The following is a 16771-nucleotide window of genomic DNA, read 5'->3' on the forward strand; positions in this document are numbered from 1 at the left end:
CTATAACGTATTATCGATTTTACCTATTAGTGATCAGCCAGAAATAACCTTTCATTTGATAACAAAATTATATGGTTACAAGGCATCAACATTTAACATTACCACCAACGTCTCGATACACTGACAAGGTTGTGTGTACAGTGGGATACATTGAAGGAGAAATCAAGTGAACCATGTGCTTTATTACCAAGCCTTAATTGGCTGTTAACTTACGACAAGCCAGAAGTGTTGAGGATGTAATTCATACGTGAAGTCAATCAGATGCGTCTGCCTCGTTACGTTGTATTGATGTATGTTATAAGCGTACTGAACAGGGAATTGTAATGTACGTGACAACGTATTTTTACGTTATTATACTATATCGACATCATGACTAGACGGTCTGTGAAGTGTGTTGTGTTTATGTGTTTGTTTGGATTTATAGCAACGGAAATTGAGCAAAATAAGGACATATGCTTCTGTTTATCTGAGGAAATTAATGGTCTTCGAAATCCAATTCATATCGAACCAGTGACAGAAAATGGAGATAAAGTGTATCTAATTGGGGAACAAATCGGTGTCGTATATTTGTACAAAGGCGGTAAATTGTCTCCTTATATCGATATTTCTCAGCGGGTAACTGTAGAAAGCAGCCAGTATGACGAACGAGGGCTACTGGGATTTGCTGCACATCCTAACTTTGAAGAAAATAAGAAGTTATATACCTATTCCATTAGAACAGTTGGCGGTTCTGATTATGCCGTGGTCACTGAAATAACAGGTGGAGATTTGGAGTCCGAAAAAGATTTACTGTACATTCAACAACCTGGAAAATTGCAAAATGGTGGACAAGTAAGTCATCTTCATTAGTTGATTCTTTATTCATATTATGCTGGAAGCACTGGCACAGGATTTTCACGATTTTTATAAAAATCAATAATTTTTCAAATTATTGGCATTGTAATTTTTAGTTTGGAAAATAAGAGTTTTTTTTCTATTTTTTTTAAAAATACTTCGAGTTTGAAAATCCGATGCCAGTGGTCGGAAGTTTTCGTCCAGAACATATTAATTCACATTTGACATCTTTAAGCATGGCTGGTTATATATAACGACTGTTAAAATTACTTGTATATTCAAAAATATTGACTTGTCTTCATACAGATGTTGTTTGGGAAGCTGGATGGGTACCTTTACATTTTTGTTGGCGATGGCAACCCCAGCAGCTATGCGAACATCCAGGCACAAAACGGGTATTAAACGAGCATAGAATGCTCTCTTTATTATTTTCTGTTTTGTGTCTTGTCATATTTTTGTTATCTCTCGTGCCCCGTGGTACATACATAAAAATAATACTTTAAACTTAAAACTTGACAACACCACACACTACGGGGTTAAGTTTACTTTAAAATGATAACTATTACAGAGAATTACATGATTCGTATGATTGATAGTGCTATGGTTTTCAGTATAACACACTCACACACACACGCACACACACACACACACACACACACACACACACACACACACACACACATATATATATATATATATATATATATATATATATATATTATGCTTCAAAATCACATTGTTTGAGGCTCGTGAACGGAGTTGGCCATTTAGGAATGGGCTTTATATTTAATGATCGTTTAAGTATTATTTAAGTTATGCGACTTGTTCCACTCGATTTAAACTTGTACTTCTTCCATGTCTTAACAGTTCGACAAAAAATATGTAAATAAATCGTATAATATAAAAATAAATCTATAAAAAGGAATATCGATTGTAATCAAAACCGCAGGGTGATTTATAACGTCAAGATGTAATGGATTCACATCGCAGGACACAATTTGATTGAAAATGTAAATTTGATTTTAATCAATGATAAAAAATGCAGTCGGTGGTCTGAACATCGTGCGCGAAGCGACGTCTAACATATATCTGGTAAAAGTCGTGCAAGGCCGGTTTGCTAGTTTCTGTCTATTTAAAGTAACTCGTAAAATGCACTTTTTATTACGAAATAAAGTGTGGCAAATCATAAGGAGTGTTGAAACAAAAATGCCAGAAGCCGGAACTCTTCAGCAAATGTTGATATTTGCTCAAATATCGCCTTTGAAGACCACAATTTTCATTAACGTTTATAATGCGATTAAAATTAATTATGGCTGTGGTGTTACGTGATTGGTTGATTGACATTATCACGTGATGTTATCGATGTATCCTCAATGGGTCAACATATCCACAACTAGTTAAAGTCCGGTGGCAGTGTGGACTAGCCGGCTTTTTTTTCAAAATTCTTGACTTTACCGGCGTGGGTTCGAACCCCACTAAAACCAATATACTTTTTATGCTATTACTGTATATCTTTCTGCAATATCGATAACATAGAATAAATTAATGATAAACTAATTGTTTTCAGATGGAAAACTAATTTTTGAGCCAAAAACATGAGCGAGTCACTTTAAAGCAAATGATATTCTAGGAGTGAAACAATTAAAACATAACTCTGATAGGAAGTCATACGGTCCAGCATTTTAATCCAAACGCATCTATAATTACTTGAACTAAACAACGTTTTATCAATTATAGATCAAGTCTTCTCGGAAAAGTTCTTCGAATTGATGTTGACAAAAAAATTGTGTATGACGATAAGCTTCAATATTACTCCATACCTCACGACAATCCAAAACGAGGCGACTGGAAACCGGAAGTATACGCGATTGGTTTGAGGAACTCGTGGCGATGTTCTCAAGACAATGGCGATGAAAAGGGTATGCATATGTGGTGATGTTTTGTTGTTTCTTTCATTGATTTGATACTTCCAATGCGTCAATAGCATGTTAACCGTTCAAAGAAAATTGTGTTGGTATAAACGGAAGTGGCTTAATTGATTCCAAATTGTGGTTTAAGTGAAAACACTATATTTAATGACATTTTATACATAGTGTATTGTGGAATTTATTATAAAATGTATAAACACGTATAAAATATGTTATTGTCTAAAAACAATCTCATCAGCGCCATTACTCGTGTTTACAGGGAAATTGAAGGGAAGAATATTTTGCGGAGATCTTGGAGACGGAAGTTCTGATGAAATCAATCTGATAGAAAAAGAGGCCAACTATGGTTGGCCATTGAAAGAGGGATATAACTGCACACATCTCTCTGAGGCAAAGTGTCAAGCATTAGGTTTGTAGAGTGGACAACTTTGTCAACCTTCTTGTGAACTTGACAGTGCAAGTCGTTTGCTTTTTGATGGAACAAATTTAATGAAATCAAAATAAGTGATTGATTGTCTGATTCAAAATCTTATTTTATTATTCATACAAGCTGATATTGACGATTTATATCATAGGAAATAATTTTTTATACAAATTGCTTTATTGAATATATCTTAATCTTATTGTTGATATCAAGTAAACGACAAACTGCCTTTGATGGCGTTCGGGAGAAAGAAAGATGAGGCGAAAGCGTTGGTTGCTGGTCCTTTATACCGGGGAACGGAACTGGGAGATCTTTACGGGAAATTGCTTGTAGGAGATGTATTCGGAGGGTAAGTGGTCTGTTACGTGTTCATATACAAAGCGTATACTATAGGGTCTAGTGAAATTATTGGTCTGACACAATAAACATGTTACAAACAATAATACATGTAACTATATGCAGTATACACTTTGCGACACTTTGGTGTTAAGATGATAGGACAATTCATCCCAGTCTTCGCTTTGCGACCGAATTGTTTTCCTTTAATGTTTACGCGTGATTCAGCCAATCGCAAACGCATTGTCATTATTTTGTTAATTTCCAATCTGACTACAATTAAAACTTTCCTTACAGAGCCCTTAAATTCTTAAGAGAAGAAAACGATATTTGGAAAGACACAGATCTTCCTGTGTGCAATAAAGAAAGGTGTGGGTGTGACGCCAGGGAAGTCTTGAGCTCCGCCTTACTTTCCTTCGGACAAACACATGACGGTAAAAACGAATGAATAGTTCCTGGCTTTTTGTAATATGTTTCTTACATAAATAAGCCAACAAATGCCATACTAGTAGCTGACAACCAATCTATTGAGCAAACATTCTCGTATGTTCCCGTACTTTTCCACAATGTAGTTGGTTGGTCCTTTGAGATCATCATTAATTGTTATTACATTGCGATATGATCGGGCAATAGTACGGTACCATGTTCATAATTCTGAATTTTCTGGTGGGAAAAACATTGTGTTTTGCGTAGTCTTTCATTTTGATAATGCATTGATCGTAGAAACATTAACAGTAATTATATTGACTTTATTTTAATTTATGTAATGGTATATAGACTTTTTAAATGTATCGCTAATTCTTTAATCTGAAATTTAAGTTTTAAATGAACTACGCTTTAAATTTGCGTGGTTCGTTCTTCATGTTTTTTAACAGGTGTTTGTTAACATTTTGCGAATGATGATAACCAATTCAATAAAAAACTTTTCTTACAGGTGAACCATTTTTATTAATGATTGATGACGTCACGTTTGCTCCTGGAAGTAATAAAGGCAGGCTTCTTCGGATGCGTCCGCCTTTAACGTATGTATCGATAAATACGCTATATCAAACGCAGTTTCGCTCATAATCTTATCGAATATTTGTTTTTGTTTAAATAATTCATATTCCATCTCAATTCACAATGTAAAGGCATGTTACAAAGGGCAAAAACTAACGATTTTTTACATATTAAGTATCACACTACATGTACATAGTATGTCATGGTGTCCCTGTATCTTCCAGGTCTACACACGTTACATGCGGGTCAAGGTCTTTCACGGCTTCAACGACAATGATGCTATTTACAATTTTGCTTTGGTTATACAAATGACTTAATATCACAGCTGTCTTCGAAGTGATTAAAAATGTTGGTAAAGAGGTTGAAGCCATCCTTTTTGGTACGCGGTATTCATGTGTTTGTTCTTATCGAATGTGCTCTGGACCCATGAGAGTAAAGAAATCAGAGATATAAGACTGCTGATCAGATCAGATCGCAGATATTTATTTTTCCGTTCGAAAATTAATGTTTATGGCTAAAGGCGTTACTTACGGTTAAAAAATGCATAAAGCATCACTTTTTGAACTTAAATTATATGAAAATCTGTGATCAGTTTTTTTTTCAGCTGTCTTATATCACTGGTGTGCAGATAGTTACGCAAAGATTTGCTCATTCAAAGACAAAAAAAAAAAAAAGTTGTCAAAACGGTAAATCTTTGAGAGTGCAACTTTAAAGGCGTGCGACAAGTTATTACATCTGTATATCAATACCCCAATAACGCTGCATATCTTATCAGTCAGATCAGTCTCTTTAATCAAAATATCCCATTGTCTTAATATACAGAATTCATGGCCGGTGGGCCCAGTGAGATAATAAGTATCTTCTATGATGGACAGGCCACGGCTACATGATACGTTGACAAACATATTATTTGGTCTATATAACATTTCGTTGGACATAAGAACATTTCTTACGGACATGATAGGATCTGTATTTGGTCTTATAATATATCACCTTTACGAAGATATCAGATTTTTAAAATAATAACACTATATTTGACAAGGATCAAATGATGGTTGGATATAACAATTAAAACAATAACACTGTGACGGAACAAAGAAATTACAGGATCGCTAAATTAGCTACATGGAGACAAGACAATTATGCCGTCGGGTATAACAGCAATATTAAAAAATGTTTATTGAAAAGAAATCACGTCCAATTTGACAAGATAATGATGACATGCAGTTTAACAACCAGCCGAGGACTCGTTTTGGCATGTAATATGTTTCAACGGGAAAGTATGATGTTTAGACACAAAACATAAGAAGAATGTCTAAATAACAAAACAACACATATGTTCGAAAAGGTAGAACAGCTATATATGTCATCAACATAGCTTAATTAAAGTGACAGAAAAATGTCTCAACACAAGACTATGGAAGCGTATATCATACATACATGTATATTGATAAATTGATCATGTAGTCTTGTTGACAAGAGTTATAATATGACATGTCGCCAAAGTTATGTCGACCACTTATTCGTGGTTATGGCGACAAAACTAGTTGAACATGTAATGGACTAGTGGATTTAGGGTGACCTGAAGTAACCCCAAAGCCCGTGCAAACATTTTATGCCATATACATTTCGATTTTGAGAGGGGTGCACGTCAAATGGTTGCACCCCAAAGAAATGTTCAGCTTAGACGTCAACATTTAACATTTAATAAATTGTGCTGTTAATCGCGGCAAATTACTTAATCGAATATTTTCAAGTGTATGTTGTTATCCTTGGCTTCATGATGTTTTGTATTGTATAATATTGCTAAAACCGTCCTCTCATTACTATTCCATAGTTTCCATAAATATTCAATATTTAATATCTATACTGAGTACACGTAGTAAAAGGGCGTCTATCTTTGTATTAATATAAATTTTGATATATAGCCTTCAAACTGTTCACCTGTCGCGGTTTGTTTAACATTTTGCTGTATCAGGTAGTGAGAAACATGCCTTTTGATGCTTATTTAAGGTACTTAAATAAATAGTTCGAAACTTGAATCTTTTCAAAAGCATGTTGCGTTCGCTTCTATATTCGCGTCTTTAGTATGGTGATCATGGACCGCAAGTTGAAGTAGGCACCAACACCTCTAGAGGACACCAGCGACGGACACACAAAAAACGCCGACAAACTGTCAACGTTCACCGGTATACAATGAACGACAAAATGCTCATAAAGTGTTGATTTGAATCTCTGTAGTGCATTATGCCGAGGTCACATATCCGTACTATATCCGTACAATTCATGATATCGTATGATTCCACCAACCGTTTTAAAATCCGTCCGGAATTCATGTTATCGTAGCTTCTGGTCTTGCGCCTACGGGCCCAGTACGATATTTTTGGCAATCGTATGATAACCGTAGGGAAATGAACGTGTGTTCGTACGGGATTCCAACGGTATCCGTATGGCATATCAGTACGCAGGACAGTAGACAAGTAAGGGTAGGTCATTTCATGTGAAATTATCAGTTGAACGTAACCCCAAAAATTAATTTACCGGGATAATGTTTACCTGTACACCGCCTGTCAAAATTTCGCCGCCATGTTGTTTAACACAGGTGTAAATAATATTTAACATTATTCAACGTTACAGATCTACGGTATGAGTTAAAAGTAACTTTGTGAATGTCTTTTTCTATACTGTGTCGTATGAATTCCGTCAGTCCAAATGACATTTGCTCTCATTAATCTACAATCCAACTAATATAACTGTCATACTCGTAACATCTATTAGCTGAATAACATTTTAATGATTCATGTTCTTATAATTAGTATTCATCTATTTATACATGTACGTTTAATCTTGTAGTGCAAACATACTTTAAACTCTCTAAACATGCGCTCGATGTAGGGCTTGACTTAAAAATGTACATACATGTATGACTTTTCTTGTTAATAGACTTGTTGAAATCCATCCCACAAGATAATCTTTGTTTTGAATATTTTCTCTCTTTTTTGGGGAATGTTACATGTATTAAACTTATAAAGACATATAATGTTGAACCTATAGTCCACCTAAATGGCAATCCACAAGTCTTTTGACGATTTTTTTTAACTATGGCAGCTAGACTCGTGACTTCCACCATCCCATCAAAAAGTAGCGAATGGTCCTTGTGTAGAGAATCTTCGTGGCCACAATATTGAAATTATCTCTGTTATCAATTCAAATTTCTAAGAAAATATTATTGCCCACTATTAAACACGTATCTATTTATGTCATTATTCCAAAAAAACGTGTTCAGATATCATAAAACACTTGTCGATTGTTTATCAAGTATCCCGATATCTGTAAATCTGGGACAAATTTGTGACCCAGAATATATTTATGTAAAAATAACTACTCTAATGACAAATTCAATCCAGTTTAGATCACTGTCGGGTATATATTGGACAACTTTGTCATTATTATTCAACATCGATGCCTAATATTACTATTCATTCTTTCGCCCGGTGTTAAATGGTAGAGAGTTGTAGCATTACAGGGATACATAAGAAATGTTAAAATGATATAAAAAGTATCCCTGATTGCTCATTATTGTAGCTAGTTTAACCTATAAAGACAATGTTGAACAATTTTGTTGTGATGTGACTTAGTTTTCATATATGGCTTCTTTTGTTATACACAAAATGTATAAGATCTCATAGATAAATATGTACATGTATTACTGTTGCATCTGTTTCAGACTATCGTTTGTGCTTAGATAACCAAACCTCTAGCCAAAATGGATGGAGCGGGCGTCAACTTGGTACCCTCGTCCAATGTTTCGACAAGTTCAAGTGCTAGAAGTACACCTGTCCACATGGCCTACAAACCAATCACTCCGAGCTCATCTCTCCTAGCTCTTTCCAAAACACCAGATGATGAAATTCGACGGAAGAGCCAGGATGAACTTTTGCATATTGTGCGACGACTTGAGGCGGAAAGCCGTAACATTGTTGCAGAACATTCTAGTATTTTAAAAGATGTGAACAAAAAAATGCAGATCTTACTGTTAGAAGTTCGAGGCCTGAAAGATATCAACCAAAACCTTCAAGATGACAATCAAGAACTAAGGGACTTGTGCTGTTTCTTAGATGATGATCGACAGAGGGGTCGAAAACTTGCTCGAGAGTGGCAGAGATTTGGACGATACACTGCAAGTGTTATGAGAAGCGAGGTATCAGCCTATCAAGAGAAACTGAAAGAGCTTGAAGGCAAGCAGCAGGAGCTAATCACCGACAACCTTGACTTAAAGGAACTATGCTTGTACCTAGATCAGGAGAGATTGAGGGCATCCCAACCGAGGGATGAAGGCGATGGCAGTAGTAGCAGCACAGTGGCTGGCAATGAAGATGGGCAGGCTGACATCGAGCTGGTGCCTGTCAGTGAACTTCAGGGGGGAAGGAATACTGTCGATGGCAACACTGGTATGTAGACACAAATATTAGAACTCAGGGCTTAACTGAAATTTGGATAGTGAAATGAAAGTGCACTTGATTTACCAAAGTTATGTTTAGGTACTGTGTTTGGTAATAATGATTTAATTATATGATTTAGTGATTAAACATATACATGATTGTTTACCTTTTGGTTTATGTTTCACTTTTATTTCTTTATCTGATAAATATAATGTCACAATATTACTGATTTAATCAATGAGTGCTCACTTAAGACTTTCACTAAAATAGGCTGTGGTAATTGTTCAAAAACTTGAACTGCTATAAATATATTGACTATTGAAAAATTATATGTAATAAAGCATCCATCATTTAATGTAATAATATTTTGAAAATTCTTGTTACAGGTAAAAGTGACTACATCAGGCAGTTAGAGAACAGGGTAAAGTCATTGGAGAAAGAAAAACAGGCCAATGGACCATGCTCTCAGCAAGGCTCATCAAGCAGCCTTAGAGAAGCACCTCTTGTTCAGGTTTGTGTACTGTAAAGTGGGTCTTATACAATGTATGGGCTACTGCTGGTGATCACCATTTGTGACAACGATTGTTTTCACACACTGTTTGTTTTTTACAACTTGTACATTTTTTTATATTTTTGGAACAAACTTAAAAAAAATGAATAATTTTTGGACTGATTTTTTAGCCGTGTTTTGTTTATGAATATGGTCTGGCGAAGTCAAAATTGGTCATAACAGGCAAATTGTTGGTTATTAGAAGCCCTGATTGTAAGGTAGTGGTTGGCTGGTAATCACCAGTGGTCTATTAATTGTCGCTGCGGGCTAAAAGTCACTGACTGGCGACTACATATTGTCGGCATCAAATACTGTTTGTTTTTGATTGTTTTGTTTGATAATTTGACACAAATAAACTTTTCACTTCTTCATTTAATTTTATTCTTAAACCATGCAATAAGTGTGATTTTTTTTTACCTGTACATACTAACTAGATGCGAAAACTCACAATGAAAAAGTATTCTTTTTAATTTACTGATAATTGTCAATTAATCTGACTAATTAGTAGTTCTGTCCATTTGATTAATCAATTATGAAAATCCAGCCGATTGCCCATCAGTATTGTAAGTCATTTCAAATTATACTGGAATAGTGAACACTATATTACTTTTATTCAGCAACATGAGAACAAAAATCTAAACGATTTATGAAACTAACGGGATCCATTGTTAACTTATGCATGTAATAATAAATTATAAGGAATGATTTCCTTATGAAACTCTTGAAAACTTGTATCAAACATTGTGATTATTGCTAGTTCATGTATGTGTAGGTCACTGGTACCCAGCGAGTTGGACCAGATGGTACCCAGGCCGGGGAGACCAGTGGAAAGGGAACCAGCCCTAACAAACCAGAGGCAGTTGTCCATGCCATGAAGGTCAGTTTTAACTTTCTCCTTCATGTACGAAAAAAACAGAGCTTGCTATAATATTAAGTCTCTATTGGCAGCAATTAAGTTTTTAAAATAAAAACTACTTGCTACCTGAAACACTGTCCTTCAGTTATCACACTACAAAGTACTTCCAATTGAGAAATTGTTTTGAAAATTACAGTGTGCCCTGGTTGAATATTTTCTCTCTCTGGGAATGTTCATTCAGCCAAATACTAACATGTGAAGTATATGATATATATATATATATTCCTATTCATTTTAAGGTGTTGGAGGTGCATGAAAACTTGGAGCGGCAGGCCACAGAGGTGGGAGAGGAGAGTAGCCTGGATGACAAGGAAAAGGCCATTGTCCGGGAAATGTGCAATGTATGTATCATTGGTTTAACATAAATAACCTTTTTTCCTCAATAATTGAGATATTAAGACAGCTCCATTACTTGAAGTTGATGTGAAGGTCAAAATGCTAGATGATGAAAATGGCAATATTAGGCCATTATTAAAAAAATTGTGATAACCTTACCCAACAAGTTTTGGATTATGTAGGTTTGGATTAAGTATACACGTTTTGGCTACAAACTCCACTATGTAAGATAAAGATGTAGAAAAAATTGATAATGCAAAGCAAAGAACAACAGTATGATTCAGGCCCATTCTACTTAGTCCTGGTGTTGTCTTTGTTACATGTGTAATGTATGCAAACTGTCACATATATTTTCTATTACCTAAAACAATTTAAAGGAACCTCTATTGCAAAGGGCATGGAAAATCTAAAATGATAGCCATTTATTAAAACCATTCATTGGTATTCATATGGATATAGGTTTACTTTTTCACCTTGACAGTTCACACTGCCCAAGTTGTTGGTATTTGTGTATTACATGTACATGTAAATCCAAATGACACTGAGAATGGATATATATATTTTATAAACAAAGACAGACAACATTAGACATAATGTTTACCTACATGTATCATTATGAACGCTATATTCTTGTATGCAGTTTTAACAATATTTTCCCAATCCTCAGGTTGTATGGCGGAAGCTGGGAAGTGTAAAGGCAGAGAAGCAGCAGGGTGATCCTCCCCCTCCAGCAGGGCCCCCTCCAGGTCCTCCCGTGTATGAGAACCTTGGTCCGGCTCCTCGCAGTAAGAGTACACCACCCAGCCTACCTCACCACATCTCGCAAAGTAGCGTATCCCCTGAGGACAACATCTACCCTCCCGGCTATCAGCAAGTGCAGTCACATGGGCAGAGGCTTCAAGGAGGTCAGGGAATGTCAGCCGTCCCGGGTGTGGGACAGTATGACCCTCGGGACCCTCGAATTGAAAATACTGGAGACAGGAGACATGGTGCCATTGTTAATATGAACTCTAGTTATTCTGCTGGTAGCAGTCAGCAGTATGGAGAGGCTGAATTCAGGGTGCCAGACAGTTATCAGTTGCAAGGGGTGGGTCCCTATCAGGGCCAGCAGAGAAATGTGCCACCAAGCTCTAGCCAATCCCAGCGCCCCCCTCCAGCATCCTTCCAGCAAGGCCAGGATGCGCACTCCGTTGCTTACTACGCCACAGGGCAGCCACAAAACAGCCAGGTTCACTCATCAAGGTCTACTCCTGTCACTCCGACCCCACAGCTCCAGACCAACTCACCTGCCCCTGGGCAAAGAATGGAGCCCCGGAGTCACTCCTCTGGGCCTGCTAGAAGGGCTATCACACCGAAAGGGACAGAGGTCTATGAGGTTCAGTCTCCAGTCCCACATAGGGCACAGTATTCAAGATCTGAGCACCAGATGGCTCAAGGTCAGGGCCCTGTGTATCAGAATCATCCACCTACACAAAGGGCAGATAATTCATATGAAAATGTACCTAGTGGATATAACTACACATCATCACAACAAAGCTTCAGCTCTGGTCCTACTCGAACCCAAGATTCAGTCAGTGAAAATTATGATTACCAGCCTACTTATTCCAGTTACTCTGATGACAATAACCCACCCAACAAATACCCACAGACAAACAGGCCAGTCAGTCAAAATGTAACTTCACAGAATCCAAGGCCAACCCAAAGTCGCCATGTTGCCCAAGGTCAACCACAGGGCTACTATCAAAATATGCAAGGGGGTCAGCGGGGCCAGACTCCATCAAAGTCAAATGTCCGAGACCCGTCTCCTCAGGGATCGAGAAAGACACTCCCGTCTCAGCCCCATCCCTCAGCTTCAGGCCCTCAATTAACCACACATAGAGCCACGCCCACCAAATCTGGCTATCAGTCATACCCAGGACCACCAAACCCCCAGGTTTCAGGTCAGCCCAACCCCGCTGGAGCTCCCCCAGGGTATAACGCACCTCCAGCTTATGATCGCCGCACCAGTTATGCTGACAATAGAGATGGGAATCATCAATACCCTGAAAGAAGAGACCCTCGAGAGCAATACTACAGGAAGTGATTTTTGCAGTTTGATAATTTTATATTTAACAAAGACAGATACACATCGGATCATCTCTCACAAACTTGCTAGAAAATAAACTATTTTGAAAGTATATTGAACAGTCAATTAGGTTAAAATGTATAACCTAGATGTATTTGTTAAATTTACATGATATTCTAGTGTTGCTAGTAATCTTTATACTTTTAAACTTTTATAGATCTGCTATACATATACACATTTATCAATTCCATGCATTTATCTGATGAAATTTTGATATTCTTAACCAATCTCAGGTTGTTAACACTTTAAGGGCATCATTTATTTACATGCACTTCATCATAAGTGATCAATTATTCACCTTAAAATAGCTATTAACCTTCATTGTAAATACTTTCAAGAATTCACAAACTAGTGTGTGTTCAATTCTTGATCTCTGCTACACATTCATGTGTATTTTTAGAATAGATTGTCTACTTTTCACTGACTATGATTAGGATTAACATGTACAGTGAAAATGAAAGAAACACTTACATTTTTAGAGCATCAGATTCTTCTTCAATTTTAGGATGATTGTCATAGTTACCTGCTTTTGTTTGTCTCTATAGCTTTGAGGAATCCATCCTCGGTACCCAGGCTATTCATCACGTATTTAATATATTCTGTAAAGTTATCTAAACAATATAGCATTTGTTTCGAAGATGTGAGGAATCATGCATTTAGAAACTTGAAAATTCACGTCCATGTGTCGAAATTACATAAAAACAATTGAAAATTTACTCTTACCATATATTGAGGGATTTTTAAGAGTCATCCTAGAGATTTTCAGGCACTGCAGTTATTACCAATATCAATGTATGCTTTGGTTCTTTGATTGTAAAATATATTAAAAAAAATAATTTCTGTCTCTGTATATATACTTTCTTGAAGAATGCCTGCATTTATACATTTACAGATAAATGTGCAATCATTTGGCAACTTTATAAATATATTGTAGTAGTTATTGTTCACCTATGCAAAATAGTTGTTGTATAATGGAAACAACATGTGTACAACTTGTGCACAACATTTTGTGCTATAGAATTTTGCAAACAAATCCGTGTTAATTCATAATCATTTTGCATATAATACATAAAATTATTAAGTTATATTGTAGTGGTAAAACTTAACTACAATCAAACAGATATATGAAGAAATAAGAATTTGTGATATTGTTACAATAAACTAGAATAAATTAGCAATGACATATCATAAAACAGATGAAATATTGAGAGTTGGTATAAGTGTTTTTTATTATGGATATGTGTAACTGTTGTCTATTTTTATACATTTTCTATTTAGCTAGTCTCATGGAGGAAAACCAGTCCAGGTATTGTCATAGCCTTGGTGCCATTCATGCTGGCTTTATGCAACTTGGTCCACATGTTGCCAGAGACAATAAACCAATGCACGGCAAGGCCCATAACTCTGGCTTTAATTATTGTCAACTACTGGGGTAATGCCCCTTGATTGACTGGAAAAAGAAACGGACAAGCATTGAAGTTCGCTCTTTGTTATTTTGTTCTATTGTCTATGAATATAAAATATATTTATTTATATTGTGTAACATTGTATTCACATTGTTATAGTATTTTTGTCAAATTTTGATAGGAATATATACAAATGTATTATGTATTAAGTTTGGGCCGAACATATTTTAACATAAAGACCCATAAATAATTCTGTATGTTTCATAAAAGAATGTCATGCATTTTATTCAAGTACTGTGCCATATCTTGCAAGTGTATTTAACCTTACCATACTTGTTGTTTTCAAAATGATTTCCATTTGATTTTGTGCATTAGTTTTTTGAAGATGATATTCAATATAACAGTGGTCACTTAGAACATAAGTTGCACGACACAACGATCTTTTTGTTTTACATTTGATAAGATTCTTACCTGCATTTAATTTATCCTGATCTTTTTCAAGAGAATTTTTACATTTAATGTTAATAATTGTTTGTTGGAATCTGATCCATATTATCATACATAATATACAGTATTAAAAGGGAATATCATTATTATTTTAATGGTGCTTCATTCAAATTTTAGATGAAATGTAAAATTGCCAAAACTTCTGAAAGTACAACCATGATTGAAATAATGAAAGAAAAAGTAATTATTGTTAATTACCTTTGCTTTGACTACCAGGTCTTTGGCCAAAACATTAATTTTTCGTCACATTTGTGCAAAAACTTAATAATGGCTCTATGCAGATATCAAGATCCTGCCCATGGGTGGCAAGTGTTAGTTCCTCAGGCACATTTTTAAAAAACGATATAATATAATTTTATTTCAGTTTTGTTTTCATCTAAAAACATAAGGAGAAAAATCTCATGATAACAATATTTTTCACTCTGCTGTTCCAACCAAAAAAAACTATTTTGGCTTGTTAACAGAATAGAAAATATTTTTGAGCATTAAAATAATGCTTGGATAAAATAACTGCCATTAATCATTAGAACTATTAAATCATTATTTATTTTTGGATTTACATGCTGAACCACCAATGTTTTTATTGCTTTGTTTAAAAGTGCATTTAGTTGTATTTAGTTTGGTGCAGACAAGGTGCTTATCAGAAAAGTGTTGTTTTTTAAATGTTGAATACCGTTGGAAACAAGTCACATGTTGTTATGGTTGACATTGTAATGTTTTATGATGTTCCTGTTATCATATTTTAGTGTAATTATTTTAGCTTCAGTTTGTTTTTCATCCACATGAAAACATACGCCAAGAAGTAATATTTGATTTATTGTAAAGTTGTACATGTGCTGTTGTTGCATGTTGTTTTTGGATTTCTCTTCAGAAAACAGCAAAGAAATTGTTGAGATTGACACAGTGAAGCATAACATGTTAAAGGCACTATTTATTGGTTTAAACCTTTCAAAAGAACATTTCAAGGATACAGAGGGTTAGAGCATATCAATAATAAAGGATTTTCTGAGGTAATAATACATGAAAGGTAAACAAGTGATATAAGCGCAAAACAAAATAAATCAGGACATAATTGAGAAGGAAGCTTATAAGCTTACACTAGGCCTCACTTCTGTCACTTTTTCAAGCTGCTTGTAATGGAGTAAGGTGTACTATTGATTGACATGGTAAAGCCACTTAATATCGATAAATCACTGTTTTAAACATGCACAGGGAAGACATACCTGCGAAGGGAAGTAACTCTGTCAAATAATAGAAAATATTCATTTTAGAAACTCTCGATGAATGCCGGTATTAACTATGTCAAAATCTATATGTAATTTTTCCTTTGCTTTTGAAAGATATATTTTATGATCAGTACAATCTGGATGTGCTTGTTTTTGGCTGACATGTTTTATTTGGATATTGGAAAGCATTGCTGGACTATATATGCCAATTATAATGTACATTTTGAGTAACTTTGCAACATGTGTGCAGTTCATTTATGATGGAAAATTTCTGTTTTGACACTATATTGTTCTTGAATTGAAATTTTGTAAAACAGTATCATTAATAAAAGGTATATAAATATTGAAGTTTGTATATTTTAATCCATTTTCACCTGTCTATGAGTTAGGGTATACTTTTTAATTAGTTTAATTAATTAATTAACATGATATACTTTAAGGTTAAGGTTGACAAAAAGATCTACCATTTATGGTTCATTGTCGCAAGAAGTTGACCGAAAATATTTCCCTTTGCTGAAAAGCAGCAATAACCATATTGGAAATTTGATGATTTGAGGTTTTAACAGTCTCTGTTTTTCAGATAAGTTTCTGTGATTTTATATAAAATTACTGTTTTGTGTTTTGTTTTCATAAAAATAAATAGCATATCTGAATTTGAACACATCAGGAAAAAATGTCACCAACATCAACTATGGGAAATACTGCCTTTGCAGATATAGTGGGATCATGGTCTTAAATAGCA

At 35.2% G+C, this 16771-nt stretch overlaps 2 protein-coding genes across 2 annotated transcripts; both read left to right on the top strand.

The window, feature by feature from the left end:
• Window positions 1-173: 173 nt before the first annotated feature.
• On the top strand, window positions 174-4881 carry LOC128209538 (HHIP-like protein 1). Its single transcript, XM_052913612.1, has 8 exons — window positions 174-831; window positions 1141-1229; window positions 2572-2753; window positions 3022-3171; window positions 3400-3535; window positions 3820-3956; window positions 4457-4544; window positions 4746-4881. The coding sequence occupies exons 1-8, from the start codon at window positions 370-372 to the stop codon at window positions 4831-4833; spliced, it is 1332 nt and encodes a 443-aa protein (XP_052769572.1). The 5' UTR covers window positions 174-369; the 3' UTR covers window positions 4834-4881.
• A 2204-nt stretch (window positions 4882-7085) lies between these two features.
• Window positions 7086-16372, top strand: LOC128209047 (coiled-coil domain-containing protein 85A-like). Its single transcript, XM_052912866.1, has 6 exons — window positions 7086-7165; window positions 8249-8972; window positions 9350-9474; window positions 10286-10390; window positions 10669-10770; window positions 11433-16372. Exons 2-6 carry the CDS (start codon window positions 8288-8290, stop codon window positions 12846-12848), a joined length of 2433 nt encoding a protein of 810 aa, XP_052768826.1. The 5' UTR covers window positions 7086-7165; window positions 8249-8287; the 3' UTR covers window positions 12849-16372.
• The last annotated feature ends 399 nt before the right edge of the window (window positions 16373-16771 follow it).

The sequence above is a fragment of the Mya arenaria genome, chromosome 11 (genome assembly GCF_026914265.1).
Source record: "Mya arenaria isolate MELC-2E11 chromosome 11, ASM2691426v1".
NCBI lineage: Eukaryota > Metazoa > Mollusca > Bivalvia > Myida > Myidae > Mya > Mya arenaria.

What these genes read in the sequence shown, in the direction of transcription:
- LOC128209538 (XM_052913612.1), top strand. Translation starts at nt 370, where the DNA reads ATGACTAGACGGTCTGTGAAGTGTGTTGTGTTTATGTGTTTGTTTGGA. An exon ending in AACATCCAGGCACAAAACGG is followed by an intron (nt 1,230 to 2,571) that starts GTATTAAACGAG and finishes TATCAATTATAG; the next exon opens with ATCAAGTCTTCTCGGAAAAG. An exon ending in AGACAATGGCGATGAAAAGG is followed by an intron (nt 2,754 to 3,021) that starts GTATGCATATGT and finishes TCGTGTTTACAG; the next exon opens with GGAAATTGAAGGGAAGAATA.
- LOC128209047 (XM_052912866.1), top strand. Translation starts at nt 8,288, where the DNA reads ATGGATGGAGCGGGCGTCAACTTGGTACCCTCGTCCAATGTTTCGACA. An exon ending in GAGAAGCACCTCTTGTTCAG is followed by an intron (nt 9,475 to 10,285) that starts GTTTGTGTACTG and finishes ATGTATGTGTAG; the next exon opens with GTCACTGGTACCCAGCGAGT. An exon ending in CAGTTGTCCATGCCATGAAG is followed by an intron (nt 10,391 to 10,668) that starts GTCAGTTTTAAC and finishes ATTCATTTTAAG; the next exon opens with GTGTTGGAGGTGCATGAAAA.